The 15,426-nt window shown below is 52.6% G+C and overlaps 1 protein-coding gene across 4 annotated transcripts in view; it reads right to left on the bottom strand.

Annotated features, from left to right (window-relative positions):
- Positions 1 to 15,426, bottom strand: part of ASAP2 (ArfGAP with SH3 domain, ankyrin repeat and PH domain 2) — a 147,645-nt gene that overhangs the window by 8,175 nt on the left and 124,044 nt on the right. For 2 of the 4 annotated variants that reach the window (XM_074331667.1, XM_074331666.1), the window contains exons 17-24: positions 14,629 to 14,818; positions 12,841 to 12,926; positions 11,800 to 11,915; positions 10,692 to 10,759; positions 9,218 to 9,331; positions 6,907 to 7,144; positions 4,134 to 4,268; positions 2,381 to 2,552 (exon numbers count right to left, since the gene is read on the bottom strand). In XM_074331667.1, coding sequence (XP_074187768.1) covers positions 2,381 to 2,552; positions 4,134 to 4,268; positions 6,907 to 7,144; positions 9,218 to 9,331; positions 10,692 to 10,759; positions 11,800 to 11,915; positions 12,841 to 12,926; positions 14,629 to 14,818 — 1,119 coding nt within the window. The remainder of the gene's footprint in view (positions 1 to 2,380; positions 2,553 to 4,133; positions 4,269 to 6,906; positions 7,145 to 9,217; positions 9,332 to 10,691; positions 10,760 to 11,799; positions 11,916 to 12,840; positions 12,927 to 14,628; positions 14,819 to 15,426) is intronic. The other 2 variants (XM_074331669.1, XM_074331668.1) reach the window with 1 other exon arrangement.

Here is a 15,426-nt window from a genome sequence, read left to right as displayed (position 1 = left end):
AACCCCCACTCCAAACCCATCGTTAATAGTCGGAGAGAAAATTATTCCATAAATAGAATACTGTTAACTTGAAAATTACACAATAGAAGAAATGAAAAACTCAATAAAAATCGGAAGATAAAATTGAGAAAGTCTCCCAGAAAGCCGATTTTAAAAACAAGCAAGCAAACAACACAGACATGGAAACCAGAGGGCGGCAGAGAGCTGGCCCCTCCACAGTACGGAGGGGCTGAGGGAAGCAGCTGCTCAGTCGGGGCTGCACTTCCAGCCCCAGCCTCTAGGTGGGGCCATGGGGCCGGCTCTGGTCAAAGGAGCATGAGCATGACTCCAGCCAGGGAGCCACGCGCACCCTCCCAGTCTCTTTCCCTTCAGAAGTAACCCTGGGCTCAGGGGACAGTGATGGTGGAGTCAGAAGTAGAAGGGGTCTGGGTCTCCAACTCCTTGGGATTTCTGTACAAGCAAGAATATGGACACAACCTAGGTGGGCAAGAAGTCCATTTCCGTGTTTTAACCAGCGAGATTCAGGGGTAGGCTGTTAAGAGTAGTCAGCTTACCCTAATAAAAAGAGAAAAGGTGACACACGTAGAGAAAAGGCCAAGGCGATTTGACATCTGAATAATAAGAATTGTATTAGAAGTGAGAACAGAAAAAATAGAATTAGGCATTAAAAAAAAATTAACGACATTCTCAGAACTGAAGGTATGTAGTTTACATCCTGCAAGTTTATATGCCATCCTATCTGATGGCACAGATGAAGAGAGACCCACCCCGGGGTGTCAGAGTCTGAGCATAGACGGGAGGTGACTGTGGAGGGGTGTGCCTGAGTGGGGCAAGGAAGGCATCTGCCTGGCGGGGGGGACATGAGGTGGCCTGGCAGGGGAGTGACAGCCCAGCAGGGTGAAGACGCTTCTGCATAGAGGGGTGGTGGAGGCACATGGCAGATTTGTTTCACAGGTACTGATCAACTAAGTAAACATGGGAGCCAGCTATCTCACTATTGGAAAAGGGAGTGAAAAGTACCGTAACAGAGGAAATTAGAATGAACCCTGCAGTGCTTTTAAAACACTGCTCCCCCAAATTCTTTACAGAGCTAGACTCTATGACCACCCAGTGCCATGCACCTCCCCATGCCCCCACTGGGTCTGGGCTCTGCCAGGTTTCACCAGTAACATGGAGGAAATGCTGCCCTGCTGGTTTCCGGGCCAGGCCTATCTCTTGGGACTTGTTTTTGGGCCTAGGCACCATGATGTGAGGAAGCCCTAGTCACGTGGCGAGGCCATGCAACACGTGTCAATATTCCAGCCAACAGCCCCAGCTAGGGTTCCAGCAGATGGCCAGCACCAACCACCGGCTGTGTAGAGAGGAGGCCTCCTGTGAGACTGGCGTCCAGCTGATGAGTCCCTTTCTGTGTCGACCCATCTCCAGCCTTTGAGTCTTTTCAGCTAAGGGCCCAGATATTGTGGAGCAAAGCTAAGCTATGCCCACTGTGCTGACCCAAACACCTGACAAGAGTCCATGAGCATAATAAAATGGTTATGTCTTATCTCAGTAAGTTTTGGTGTGGTTGTTACTGGAACCAAAATTTGAGACAGTGTAAACTCATGGGTTTCAATACAGACAGAGAGAAACGTAGAGATTGGTGTGTGTTCATATACGTACATGTGCCTGTGCATCCCGACTTCCGGCCACTCAGAACGCTTGCCTGAGAGCAGTGATACTCCCCCAGCAACGAGCACATAAGCCATGCTGAACTTGGCTTCTAAGTATCATTCAACTGAAAGGAACCATTTTCCACTACAAGGATCCAGGCTGAGAGCCAGGAACTGGATTCCTGTGCAGTGAAGGATGTTATTTGGACAAATGGGGAACTTGAATGGAGTCTGAAGATTGGAAGGTAGTGACGGATCTATGCTAATATCCTGATTTTGCTGTTTACATTGTGTTTATGTAGGAGAACACCCGTTTGTGGGAAATATACGCTCCACACTGCAGAGGGTCCACGCAGTCAAAATAACCTTGTGAGTGAGCAACAAACAGAACCTAGAGGCCCCATGTCTTATGACTTTAACTCCTCAAATCCCAGTGTCTGTACTAATGTACTAAACAGAAATTTAAATTATGTAGGTATGACACCACACAGTCATATGAAACTTTCACACTTTAAAAATTCTTGATAAATTATTTTGAAGACATTTGAAATCTGATGAAACCAAGTTATGTCACTAATGTTACAGTAGTAGAAACACTAGAGATTTCAAATGTTCCCATAGAAACCTCGGCAGATGAAGTAATGGGAACACTTGAAAGCTCCTTGAATGCAAGAAGCAAGGATGGGCAATGTGGCCAGGCCCTGAGGGGGACGTGGAAGGGAGGTGGTTACCCGGGAGCAGGCCTCTTCTGCGGGAGGCGGCTGGGTGGCTGGGGTGGCAGGGGTGGGGGTGTGGCTTTGCCCAGTGGGACCCCAGGCTGGGTTGGCTTGCTCTGCTGGCTCAAGGCTTCCATCACACTGGGCGTTTTTGCTACCGGAGGCGGTGGCGTGGGAGCTAGGGGATCTGTGGAGAGAGAATAGGAGAGAAAAATATAGAGGGTCACACTTCAGGCATCACGTTCCTGGTTTTCTCACTGGAGGCTCTTCCGATTAAGTGCTTCCTTTTTTCTATTGCTATTTCTTAAGGGAAAAAAACATAGCTTCATTGCCGATTTTCAGTAAATAGTTAGGCTTAAAATGTTTCTATGAGGTTGTATTTTCTCATCTAGAATTCAATCTTGGAGAAGGTGAGATGGTTTTCTGCTTTCTGAAGGCCCAGGCCATCTCAGACCTCACTATCCTGCCCTGGAGGAGCTGGGCCTTCTTGGGCCAATTCTTTTTCGGCCTCAGTGGACCCAGGGGCCCTACCCGTCTCTCTAAGGTGCAAGCAGGTCACGCTGAAGAAACGTTGTGAGGAACTACCTCTGTACAGGAGCCACGATCTGAGGGGGGGCAGGGTGAAGAGCTTATTCTCTAGTTTTGACAGGCGAGGAGGCTGAGGCTCAGAGGGGACGTGCTTTCCGCCAGGTCAGAGCTGGTAAGACAGGGCGCTGGGCCTCGAGCCCATGCCCCCTTCCCCTGCTCCGCCTTTGCTGGGTAACACCAGTGCCCTCCCTAAATGTGTGGCACTCTCATCCCCTAGTCTTGCTGAGGTGGCCGCCTGCCTCAGGAGCCCGACACCTACAGAGGCAGCAGAGTCAGTCAGCAGCAGCTCTCGCCAGGGCAGCTGGGAGGGCTCCCAGGAGGGATCAGGTTAGAGTCTGCCTTTCTCTTTGCTTTCATTCCTGCCTGCTTTCTCTGCTTTAAAGTTAAGTCAAAAGGCAGACTAGCGTGCCAGTGTACCCCCCATCCCAGAAGCGCCAGACTAGGAGGCAGAAAAGTGGGCTTCTGGGACCTACTGTGTGTTCCCCGGGACCTACTGTGTGTCCCCCCTGGGACCTACTGTGTGTCGCCCTTGCTGTTTCACTTGGATGTACCTTAGCTGGATGACTGACCACCCCACTCCAGCCTCTGGAAGACCGTCCCACACCGAGCTCCCTGCTCTGCCAGCAGCCACACCCCTCCGGGGCTGGCTTCTTACATCTTAGCTGAGGTCACGGGAGGCAGGAAGCACCCGAGAGGCAGCTCTCAGGGCTCTCAGAGCAAACCCAGGGGTGCCGAGCCCCGTCCTCTCGCGTCCTCTCGCCGCCAGCGCAGAGCAGGAAGGAGGGGGTGGTTCCACTGTCCCCGCCGCTGTCCCACCTCTGCCCGCAGGACGAAGACCTCCTCCCAACCCCGCCCCAGGGTGCTGGGACTTCCGCCCTCCTGCTGACGAGGAAAAACACACACCCGATTATAATCCAAACGACTGTGCCCAAATACTGCGAACCACACGGCCAAAGGAAATGAAGCCCTGGGCTGGCGTGAAAAGAAGTGCTGCCGAAAGGCTTGGGGAGACAGAGGAGGGAGTGAGCGACCCCGTGGGGCGGGTGTGTTTGCACTGCGGAGGGGGCGGGGATGAGCCGCAGGCTCCACGGGGCTCTCCCCGCGTGGCTGCCGAAAGCACCCCCCGGCCGTCCAGATCTACAGAGCCCACTGGCGAGAAAGGAAAAAGGAAAAAACGTACTGGTAGATGTCACGCGAAGAGGGGGCAGCGGTGGATGGACAGCTGGCGGATCTGACGAAGATCGCTGCCTGCTTACACCGTCCACACTTACAGAGTTTGTCTTCCACAGGGTGTTAGCGGAGGAGGCTGTCTGAACTGCGCACGCGCACCCACGCACACAGGCACGCGCGCACACGCAGGCACGCGCACGCACACAGGCAGGCACGCGCACGCACACAGGCAGGCACGCGCGCACACGCAGGCACGCGCACGCACACAGGCAGGCACGCGCACGCACACAGGCAGGCACGCGCACGCACACAACAAAAACAGAAACAGAACACCGCGTTATTGATCCGCATCTTTATAAAATGGTAACAGTGACCCTTCTAGACTAGCATTCAGACCACAGACAGAATGCCGATTTTTAAAAATTCTTGTCTCTGGCATCTGGAAGATCGGTTCTGATACGCACCAAACGAATAATGCTTCTGGGGAAATCCCCAGCCAGTTTTCTCAATCTTACTGATTCTATTTCTCCAATACAATTGCTGGGTTGAAGAGGGAAGAGTAAGCACAAGGACACGCCCTGAGCACTGCACTCGTGTCCCACCCACCAAGTCCTCCCGCTGGCCTGTGGGGGTCATGGCGTCGTCACACAGGCAGAGCAGTGGCAGGAGGCGTACAAACCAGACACCAGGTGAAAGGCTCTCTCCCACCTTCCGCAGACATTTCTGGCTATAAATTGGGAGAGATGACAGCAAGCAGCACAGGTGACACACTAGGGCGCTGGCACTCCTTGACCACAGTCCTTCCTCTGCCCCCACAATGCTTGCTGCTCTTGCTCAGTGAGTGGCATCTGCTTGGGTGCACAGGGGGACCAATGTCAGAGGCTTGCTGGGCCACATGGGAGGCTGGGCCTGGAGAGGAAATGGGCCGCACTGCACAGGGCAGGCCCTGCGTCCAGTGGGAGCCTTCACACATCTGCTACGGACAAAGTTCAAGGTCAGCTTGGTGCAGACATGACAGGCTGACACGACTCCCTGTTCTAGTTGCACGGGGTCTCCACATTGGACCATGTGTGGGCTGGACAGAGAACAAGGAGACACTGGGGAGAGGGGAGGGGGCCCTAGCGGGGATGAAGTGCTACATCACCAAAGGAAGAAACGAAGCTAACCACTGGAATTGCGAAAAGAAACCAAGACACTCTCATTCTAAGACGCTAGGAAAGCGAGAAATGAGCAGCTTTCCATTACTTTTTATATGATCCAACAGAGCAAAACACAATCTTTCCTCAGATGACAGTCAGTAAAAGCCACTAATGGGATGGAGATGACCCCGTCATTTCAGCCCCCGTCATACCAAATGTGGCAGGAGGATGGCAGGAGGCAGTGAGATGTCCCCAAAGGGACCCAACCACACTGCTGCCCTCACCTGCCCTGGGACCCTCCCAGCCAGAGCCCAGTGACGGTGATAAGGAGGACGTGGCAGCTGTGAGACTTGCTTTCACAGCTTCCTTCCTGCTCAGGGACCTCCCTCGTACCTGGGGTACAGACACTGCCTGGGACATGGCACAGAGGTGCTGTGTGCTGTGCAGAGGATGGGCTCTGCCTGGCAGGTGAGCAGGCTGGTTTCCGGGGCCTGCCTGGCAGTGCCTGCTCTCCTCTTGGATGGTCTGCTCTTGAAGGGTGTGGTTCAGTGACCCAGACAACAGGCTCATTGGCCTCCTCTGGGCCTCCCTGCTCTGTGTGGGAGGGTCTTCAGACACCCAGGACAGCAGGGGGAGGTGGGGGCCCAGCCACATGCGAGCACAGACCCAGCGTGATGGCATGCTGCTGTACTCACTCCTCGGCCCCAAGAGCAGCTACTGCACAAAAGCGACTGGGGACATCTTTTGTGACCAGCAGCAGCCAAAACGCCTGGACATCACACCCAAGGATGGAGGCTCCTTTCCCTCCTTCCTGTGGGTGGCCCTCCAAGGCCACTAGCCATGGCTTCCAGCCCCAGCCCAGAACTGGGCCGGCCACTTGCTAGACCTGCGTTCAAAGAACAGCATGACCACTTGGCCCTTCACTGCTGGGCAAAGTACTTAACTGGGGGGGGTGGGGGCAGAGGGGGGCGTGGGACCTTCATTTTCCATTTTTATAAAACAAAAACCCAGAACCTGTTGAGTCCAACTCACTACGTTGGGACAGCCAGAGTGAGTGTGGCAGCTTCGGCACTTCAGGCCCTGGCGGGACCACAGGGACGACTTTGAACTTTTACAATTAGGCTGAGCAGTGTCCCCAAGTGAGCCTCTTTTCATTCCTCACCTCATGGGGATCAGAGTGATAAGAACTAATCACAGGTGCCACAGGTGCCCGAATGCAGGTGGGGAGAGATAAAACAGAAAAGAATGAAGGCAAAGAAAGGGAGGGGTCATGAGGGTGAAAAGCAAAGAGAAAAGGACCAGAAGGAAGGTCTGCAGGAAGACAGCTGACAGATCAGTGTCAGGAGCTGGCCCGTCCGCCTCAGTCCTACCCTGCGTTCCCCGTGTCACACAGATGCCACAGCCCTGCCCAGAACAAGAACCAGCTCAAGATCCTCTATGAGCATTTGGCACCCTAGGAAAGATGGAGCTCCTTTAGGAAGCAAACAACAGAAATAACAAAAAAAAGGCCCCACATGGAAAAACCCATCCTGATCCTGACCCAACTGTTACCTAGTTGGGGGCAAAGCAACAACACAAACTTCCCAAAACAAAAACCCCAACTACACCCGTTGTGCTCCGGCAGGGCGACCAAAAGCTCAGTACCTTTGGCAACGTTCCGTGGGGGCAGTGGAGGGGCGCTGGTGGTGCTGGGGGCCGTAGGCTGGGAGGGTGGCGGGCTGCCGCTCAGGATGGCGCCATACGTCTCATTCTGCAAGATGCTGGGCACGTAGCTCCTCTGCTTGTCCTTGGCCAGGCCGGCGGTGTCTCTGGCCAGAGACGCAGCGTTGGAGCCCAGCTGGTAGAAGCTGACGGGCCGGTCTTCTCGCCGACTAGGGCTGGGCTGCAGGGGGTGCAGGCAGGTATGTGACACGCAGGCACACTGACCTCTCAGTCACAGCGCTCACACTACTGGTGACACCCTCACGTACATCACCCCTACTTGGGCATGGTGCCATTTCTGACTCTCAACTGTTACTGAGAACTGCAAGATTTAAAACTCACTCTTATCGTGTCTCGTAATGGAAACACACACAACAAAAAAGCCATGATTTACAAGTTACAATTCTCCATTCTGTGAAGGATTTAAAATAGTAGCGATCTCACCTTTACTAGCCAGAGTTATCTGAATGTATCTCTGCATTTTCACTGTTTCCCCGTCATAAGCATGCTTTCTTACAGTCTAGCTGCTCGGGGCATCGAGCTGCAGTCAACCCCCAACAGCTACACAGAGAATTCAGGAGAGAGCATGGTTTTCGTCCACTATGAACTGCAACTCTTGAGATGCCTCTAACTCAGGGGACAGCAAACCATGGCCCACTGGCTGCCACCTGTTTTTGTTAATAAAGCTTTATTGGAACACAGCCACGCCCCATTGTTTACATATTATCAATGGCTGCTTTCGAGCCACCCTGGTAGAGCAGCGTGGTAGCAACAAAGAGTGTGATATTTTAGGCCCACAAGCCTAAAATATTCACTCTGTGGCCCTTTAAGAGTCTGCCAACCCTTGTTCTACCTGAAGGTCATGGCATGGAATCATGACTTGGGCAAATGAGATCTAACTCATATTTCAAATGTCAGCTTCACTGTAATAGCTATGATCTTGAGCAAATTTCTTAGTCAACCTCGTGACCCTGTTTCTCATCTGTTAGACATAATGCTCACTGTTCCCCTAGCACAGTGCCAGGAGCTGAGCAGTATCAGATTGGCTGGTGCCCAGCTCCTCCCCTCACAGGAGATTCCGTCCAGTCCAGGCTCTGGCCAACCCCATGGCCCCGGGCCCTGCTCAGGGGTGCAGGACTCAGTGGCTGGTGGCTTTCCATGCGGTTTTTAACTCCCGCAAAGCCCATGGCTGTGTGAGCTGAGCATCCCACCATGCTCAGCGGCAGAGGCTGGGGGATGAGCGTTAGGGCTCCCAGCAGAGCACTTCCTGCCGGACTTTTGAGTGGACGATGCCACCTGCTGTGTCACTGCCCACATGATGGGAATGTGATATGTGCTCTCACCCCGGAGCCAGTGCTTCAAACCTCCTTTTTATATGGTAGGTAAGTATACACATAGTTGGCTCTTCGTTCTTTGACGCTGTGTTATAGCTAGCTCGGAAGAAATTTATTCTAAGAAACAGTAAGTATGGGTGTCAATTGCTCCATCCACAAGGATGGTCTGATAGGTTCCAAAAAAGCCACATATATAATTAGACAGGCTCAACACACGAGCGGCACTCGCCACTCGCTTCCCGGCAGCTAGGAGTGTGGGACTGCATTCAGTCTGTCTGAATCTGACTCTTCTCTTGAGACTTGTGTGAAGGTGGCCATCTTCTGGGGTTTCCCTGAGCATGCATGACAGTGCGTGTTATGAGAAGGGAGCTGCACTAGGAGGCAAGAGCTCTCAGTCTGGCCCCAACTTGGTCTCAAATACTTGTTTCACTGTGGCCAAGTCAATCTCAATCTCTCTCTCTCTCTCTCTCTCTCTCTCTCTCTCGGCTTAAGGCCCTGCCTGATAAAGGCTTGGCCCCAATGAGCTCTAAGGGTCAGTTAATGATTTCAGTTACGGTTTTAAAGATTAACTAGGCGAACATGATCACCGATACTTGGGGACACCTGGCTTGTTATCACACTGTCCATAGAGTGTGAGCTTCCACTAAAACCCACTAGACCTAAGGCCCCCCATATCTCTCCTGCCTATAAAAAAGTGAGCAGCTGCCTCTGATGACATAATCACAGTTCCTTTAAATCAATGTGTGCAGGCACTGGGGACAGGAGCGGTAAGGCCCAAACCTACTGAGATCAATGGAAGCAAAAAGTAAACTAGATTTTTTTTTCAGCAAAACACCTTTCCGCCATAATTACAGGCTAGGAACCACACTGCTCTGAATGAAGCTTATTATGAACCTAAACGTTTTACACCTGGCACAGACCTGCAATTTCTCATCCATATCATCATCACTTTCATCCAGGTCTTCATGGAGCAAGCGCCACTCGTACTCGACATGAACGTGAGAATTGAACCTTCCAGATAAGGCTTGGGTCAGCTGAGGAGAACAAAGAACGGTCAGTGACACTGCTGCTCACACACCACACACATACAGCCCACGAAGCCCCATGAAACAGGCACCCACCAAGGGGTCCAAAAGGAGGGGTGCACTGGCGGGATGGGGGGCAGAGAGCAGTGCAAGGCGGGCTTACTCGTATGTGAATGTACCTCTGTACATGTATTAGGATAAGACCCCTCCCTAATTCACCATGAAACTCAAACCTGGTAACTCCCATTAAGTGCTCTGTAAACTGTCAAGTGCTGTACATAGCAAGGGATATTTGAGTTCTATAGGATGACGATGGTCAGCCTGTAGGTAGACACTGCACATGGGAGCAAACTCAACCTGAGCAAAACGAACGTGTCGACAGCTGTTAAGCCAGCCTTTCTCAGCCAATACGAGAATTAAGCCCTGATGAAAAGGACGTGAGTGACTATTTTCTCAGTTCTCTCAAGAAAGGTAGATGGCTAGTTCCATTCTAGATGCACAGGAGAGAAACTGATTCATTAGATACAATGAAAGTCTTTGGATATTAGGGTTTAATTTTCTTCATAGCCAGAGAGGAACTGTGTGACCTTAGGCCAGTTACTTCACCTTTCTATGCTGTTTCCTCATCTGTAAAATGGGGTAACAGTAGAAACCATGCCAGAGGTAGTTATCAAGATTAAATGAGTTAATGGACAGAAAATACTTCAGATACTACCTGTTACTTATCCTACGCTTGTACAGCATTTACTGTTAATAGTTCTATTCACTGAGCAGTAGCTTTACAGAGTTCTACAATAATTCTCATAACAACCTTGCAAAGCAGTAGAGCTGATTCCGCTTAAAAAATAAAGAAACAGTGGAGAGAGCTGGCAAGATGAAATTTCCTGAGTCACAGCAGTGAAACCCCACTGCAAACCGGGTTCTGCCTGACCCTGGAGGGCTGTCCACCAGCCACACTACCTCTTCTTCCAGAACAGGACAGGACAAGATGGCGCGTAACAACCCTAATGATTTCGGGCCGGGGAGTGAAATAAGAAAGGCACCTTTGGCATGCTCACATAGAGGGACGAGCTAACAGCTTAGAGATCCCAGAGGACAGGCAAAGTTGGGGTGTCCTCGGGGCCTCTGCTCCACATGCCCCGCAACGCCAGGGAATACCAACTCGTGTTCCAAGCCTCACTAGGAGGGGAGTGGTCACCTCCTCTCTCAAGGCTCTGCAAAATGCCTTCTCTAAGCCATCCCATCTAGGACCCTGGGATCCGATCGGGACACACATTGCCGGGCTCAGAGCAAACCCTCCTCGAGGGTGCGCGGCCCCCCAGGCCCAGGAAGGGTGTCCTCGTCCCGTCCTCGCCCGGTGGAGACTCACCAGCTCCTCACAGTGCTCATGCCTGAGGCGCTTGGCAATATCCAGGGGTGTCTCTCCTGACTCGTTAGCTAAAAGGCAGGGTGACAAAAGGAGGCATTACAACAAACACAAATGAAGGTTTCCTATCGAGAGACAATCAAAAAAAGATACAGAGCAGCAGCACTAAATTAGATTGAACATGACTAGGGAAATGCACAATGAGTCTGCCCCAGTCAGGGCTGAACTTGGCTTATAATTGTACAGAACTGGAGTGTAACAGTAAGATTTTACAAGACACGGTTTACACTAATTGTGCAAGTCAAACCTCTGAAGTAGCCAACTAATGAAAATCGTTATCCAAACTCTTAAGTCAAAGAAAGCCCTTCACCGCAATTCGCTAACCAGCAACACTGCTGATGGAGTCGCGGGCGTTTGCCTGTAATGACTTGATACTTCCTTTTACGCTGTCTACAAATCTGAAACTGTGTACTTTCTTCTAAATGAGCCTCAGTCAACGAGGCTGGATTATGAATTGTTAGAAAAGAAACCTGGCTCTCAGGCAGGTGTGCGCCTTCTTTCTCCTTTCAAATGACCTTCAAAGCATTTCCTCATGACCCAATCACAGCTGGGTGCCCTTGGGCAAGCCTGTGCCTGACCAGGGTCCCACGGTGGAGGGAGAGGACCAAGGCTACGCACACCAAGGGTTCCTCGTGGAGGAGACTCATGCAGAGAAAGGAGGGGCAGTGAACAGTGTCTCACCAGCACACCTGCAGCCCAGAGCCAGTCGGGGCTAAGTCGAATCTTAAGTGGGGTTATGAACAGGAGGGCAAGATGCTGCAATCCTTGTCTAAATTCATCTCGGCCTCCGTGACAGCTGCAGGGCCTATTCTCTGCCTCTTACCATCCAAACGATGCCTGTACATGATGGCAAGTCTACGTAACAGATGGAGGGAGGCTGCTGCTGAACCTGAGACCACAGCAGCCGTGCAGGGCCTGGAGGGAGGGCCCCTTCTCTTTAGAGGGCACAGCTTACTTCTCTGCAGCCCTGATAGGAGCGCGGGGTACGGACTGTGTCCGAGGGCAGCGTGGGCGCTGAGCTAGCAGGAAGGCCAGGCGGCCCGCCACTCACCTATCTCGATGGAGGCCTTCCCCCGCAGGAGCAGCTTGAGGCACTCGGCGTTGTCCGTCAGGCAGCAGTAATGCAGGGCTGTGCTGCCCTTCCCTGTCTGTTTGTCCAGATTCCCACTGGCCGAGCACAGGGGAAGAGAAAGACAAAGAACAGGGAGTCACAGGTCGCAGGAGTAGGGGCTGCCCAGGCAGGGGACTGAGGTATGACAGGAGGACGGGGAGCCGCCAGCATCACTGAGAGGACTTCTCCCAATCCTCCTCCAAAGTGGGTGGGTCAAGGTGGCCTTGGCTTAAGGCCACCAGGGAACTCGCAGCGATGGCAGAGATGGCCAAAGAGGGAGTGAGGCACCCGAGCTGCACCCGGGCAGAGGCCGAGAAGGGGTGAGGGCACCTGCCCTCCCAGACCGGCCCTGAACCACTGCATCCCTCCCGCCTCACCCCTCCCGCTTTCCCATCAGTGTCCGGAGGCCCCAGGAAGCCTGTGGGACTCGCCCATCACGCCCCACAGAAAGATGGGGGACCTTTTTCCATCTTACTGTTGACACTTTCACCAGAAAGAGGAAAAGCCACTTTTCCAAAGTCCAGATTCCCTGGGCTCCTTTGAGCCTACTCGCCCCGAACTGGCCCTGAAAACAGGCTCAGGGGGAATTATGAGGAGATTTCAGAGTTCTTCCAATGTAAAAGAAGGCCAGGTCACTCCAGAAAGGGACTCATGCACCTCAGCTATGAGATAAGCCCCCCAACCACTGGAGGGGGCCACCGAGTCTGCTCTCCAGGGGCTTGATGTCTCCCTGGGTCGCAGACGCCAGAAACTGGATCGTGCAGATCCCGGGAAGGGTTTTTCCTCATACTCCAGGGCCTCTGTAGGCTTGCCATGGAAATCCCACCCCTGGCGGCACTTTTGCTGTCTCATAATTCATGTTCAGACCTGGGAAAATCCCAACATTTTGGCCAGACCACGGACGCCATGAGGCAGCGCCTGTCTCCTTCCTCAGAAACACCAAGGAACAGTCAAAAGCCTCCCTAGTTTCAGAGCACCTACCTGTTCTGAACTAAAAAGTCTACAATGTGAAGCGAAGTCCGGTCCACGGATCTGACTGCAAGGTGGAGGGCGGTTTCATCTGGCTCCTGCAGACAAAACAGAAACACTCCAGAATCCCAAGGGAACATTCAGTTTTGTGTCCAACACAAGTGACAGCATGTATCTCTCTTCCAAAGGCCTTTTATTCTTTCCTTCAAAAAGTTTATCTCTAAGATACACAGTGCCCCCTTTAACCAGGGCAAGCTCTCTGCCCTTGGGAACCTATATAGTTGGGCCTATTTCTCCTTATTCCGTGGGAAGCAATGAGAAATTCAGGGGTTTCATTTCCAAGTCCTCCCACCTCTCTGTCCTCGTCCCTGTACTAACAATATAAGGTGCTGCCTGTAAGCAGGGGTCTCAGTTCAAAGACTCCAGGAAGGTTCTCGGGCCTCCTGCAAGCCCGTCTCTCACACCTGCTGCCTGAATTCACAGAAACATGTAGCTTTAAAACAGGGTTCAAGTTTTCCTTTCTACACTGTGGGGACAGAGCCCCAGAGAGCAGTTTCCAGGCTCTCGGCCTCACATGGAAAGGTGCTCACTTGGGTAGTAAATGGCCATCAACTGTGATTGGATGGCCATCAGCTGTGGCTAGTTGGCCGTCAGCTGTAACCAGTGAGCCATTGGCCACTAATATAACTGCTGTGGCTACGCTAGCAGCAAATGGGGGCTGGCAAGAAGATGGTGGCTGAGCCTGCAAGCAGCGCAGCGAGGGTTGAGAATTGTGTGGCTCCTGTTTTCGATTCTCCAACCCAGCGACCAGCGAGAATATAGTGGCATGACGCCCCTATCTGCTCCGTGGGTGTTCCTTTTTGGCCTCACCATGTCCTGTGTTTTTATGTGGGGAGCGGGACCAGAGACCCAGCAGGGTCTCCCACACGACAAATGGCGCAGCGAGCAGGGTCCCGCACACAACACACACACTTACAAATAAGGCCATCCACGCGAATACCCGGCCTTCAACTCATGGGGCACATGACCACCACTGCCTTTTCTGAAAGTAAGTTCTGGCAAGTGGGGGGCAAGAGACCAATGAGGGTGGGCGGGGGACAGAAGGGGAGGGGAAGGAAATGTCCCCGCTGTCCTCGGCCAACACGGGGCTCAGAGCTCAGCACACCCTGGACCTTCTGGGCTTGAGTTCTGCCTCACTGAACATTAAGTTTTCATATAATGTGCTCAACTTCTAAGGGGTCTCCCCAGCCCCAAGCCCCTTTATCCTGGGGGCAAGGAGGTTTCAAGAGAATGTGAGTGTGTGTCCATAGGGCACACTTGTGGAAGGAGTTAGGACACACAGTGACCTGTGACACTGGTGGATCCTCACAGTGAGACCCCACCCTCCCAAGATGGCTCCTCAGGAAACGGGAGGATGTCTCTCCCACTCCTGTTCCCTCGGGGGGAGGGTGTAGGGAGCAGGGGGAGGAGTGCACCAGGCCGGCAGAGCTCGCCTCCCTAGTGTGGTCCCAGAGCTGGGGCTTGGCCCTGAGGCTCCCTGTGTCCCCAGGAGACGCTAACCGAGGACAGGGCTTCTCTCAGGGAGCTCAGGCCTCTGAGAACATGCCCTGCCCCCCAGGAGCTGGGCTTTCTTCCCAGAGCTGGCATTACACATTTGGCCTGGGAATGGACACCAATTTCTTCCCCCAGAACTCAATGCTGTCAGAGAATGATACCACTTTGTCGGCATTCCTCGTTCATGGTCTTGCCACTCCCCACCACCCCCTCCTTTTCTTTTTCTAAAAGTAGCCACACTCTTACATGTCCATTGGCCAGTGGAATTTTTTCTGTAAGGTCCACACCATCGGCATATGCCTGGAGTAACCCAAAAATATCTCTCGTTTTGACGGCCTCGCACAGGCTGTGCAGTTTTGCCGTGTTATCCACGTGTTTTTTCCTCGCATATTTCCTCTCAATGTACTTGGCAGTAATGTAGTCTTTCCTGGCGTTCCTGAAACCAAACATAATTGCCTTGTAAATGATTAAGGGCCTCTGTTCAAACACACCCAAAAACAACACACTCTAAAACAACGTCTTAAAAAATCCAGCCGCCACCCTCCTTATAAGAAGCACTGGTAGGAAAACATCAACTGGGGTGGCGGCTGTCACGTGACGCCCCTGTAGCACCTGTGTTCACTGGGACACCTTGAGCGCTTTCTAGAAGCATCGAAACCCTCTAGTTTCCAACACAGGAAGCCTCAAGACCCAGGGCAGGGGTCCTGGGGCCTCGCCCAGGTTCTCAGGGTTGGCTGTGCAGGTGGACAACCCACTCACAGGATGGGGCCATGTGTTCTCAGCCCATCTGGCACATCTCCACCTTCCTCCTGAAGCTCTATGCTCCAATCTCACCGAGATGTTTCCCTCGCCACCTCACGTGTATCTCCATGCCTTTGATTACCCCGCTCCCTCTATACTGTCTCAGGTGGTCTGCCTGACTGCCTGTCTGCCCACGGCTCTGCAAAGAAGTTCAATTCCAATGTGATTCCCCTCTCCCTTTTTTGAAAGGCTTAGTCTTTTGGAGAAAAACACTGAAATTGACATAACATTTGGCAGGCTGTT

Source organism: Rhinolophus sinicus, linkage group LG05 (genome assembly GCF_036562045.2).
Source record: "Rhinolophus sinicus isolate RSC01 linkage group LG05, ASM3656204v1, whole genome shotgun sequence".
NCBI classification, from domain to species: Eukaryota; Metazoa; Chordata; class Mammalia; order Chiroptera; family Rhinolophidae; genus Rhinolophus; species Rhinolophus sinicus.
Note: the sequence above shows the minus strand (reverse complement) of the source record. Positions and strands in the feature narration are given on the sequence as shown.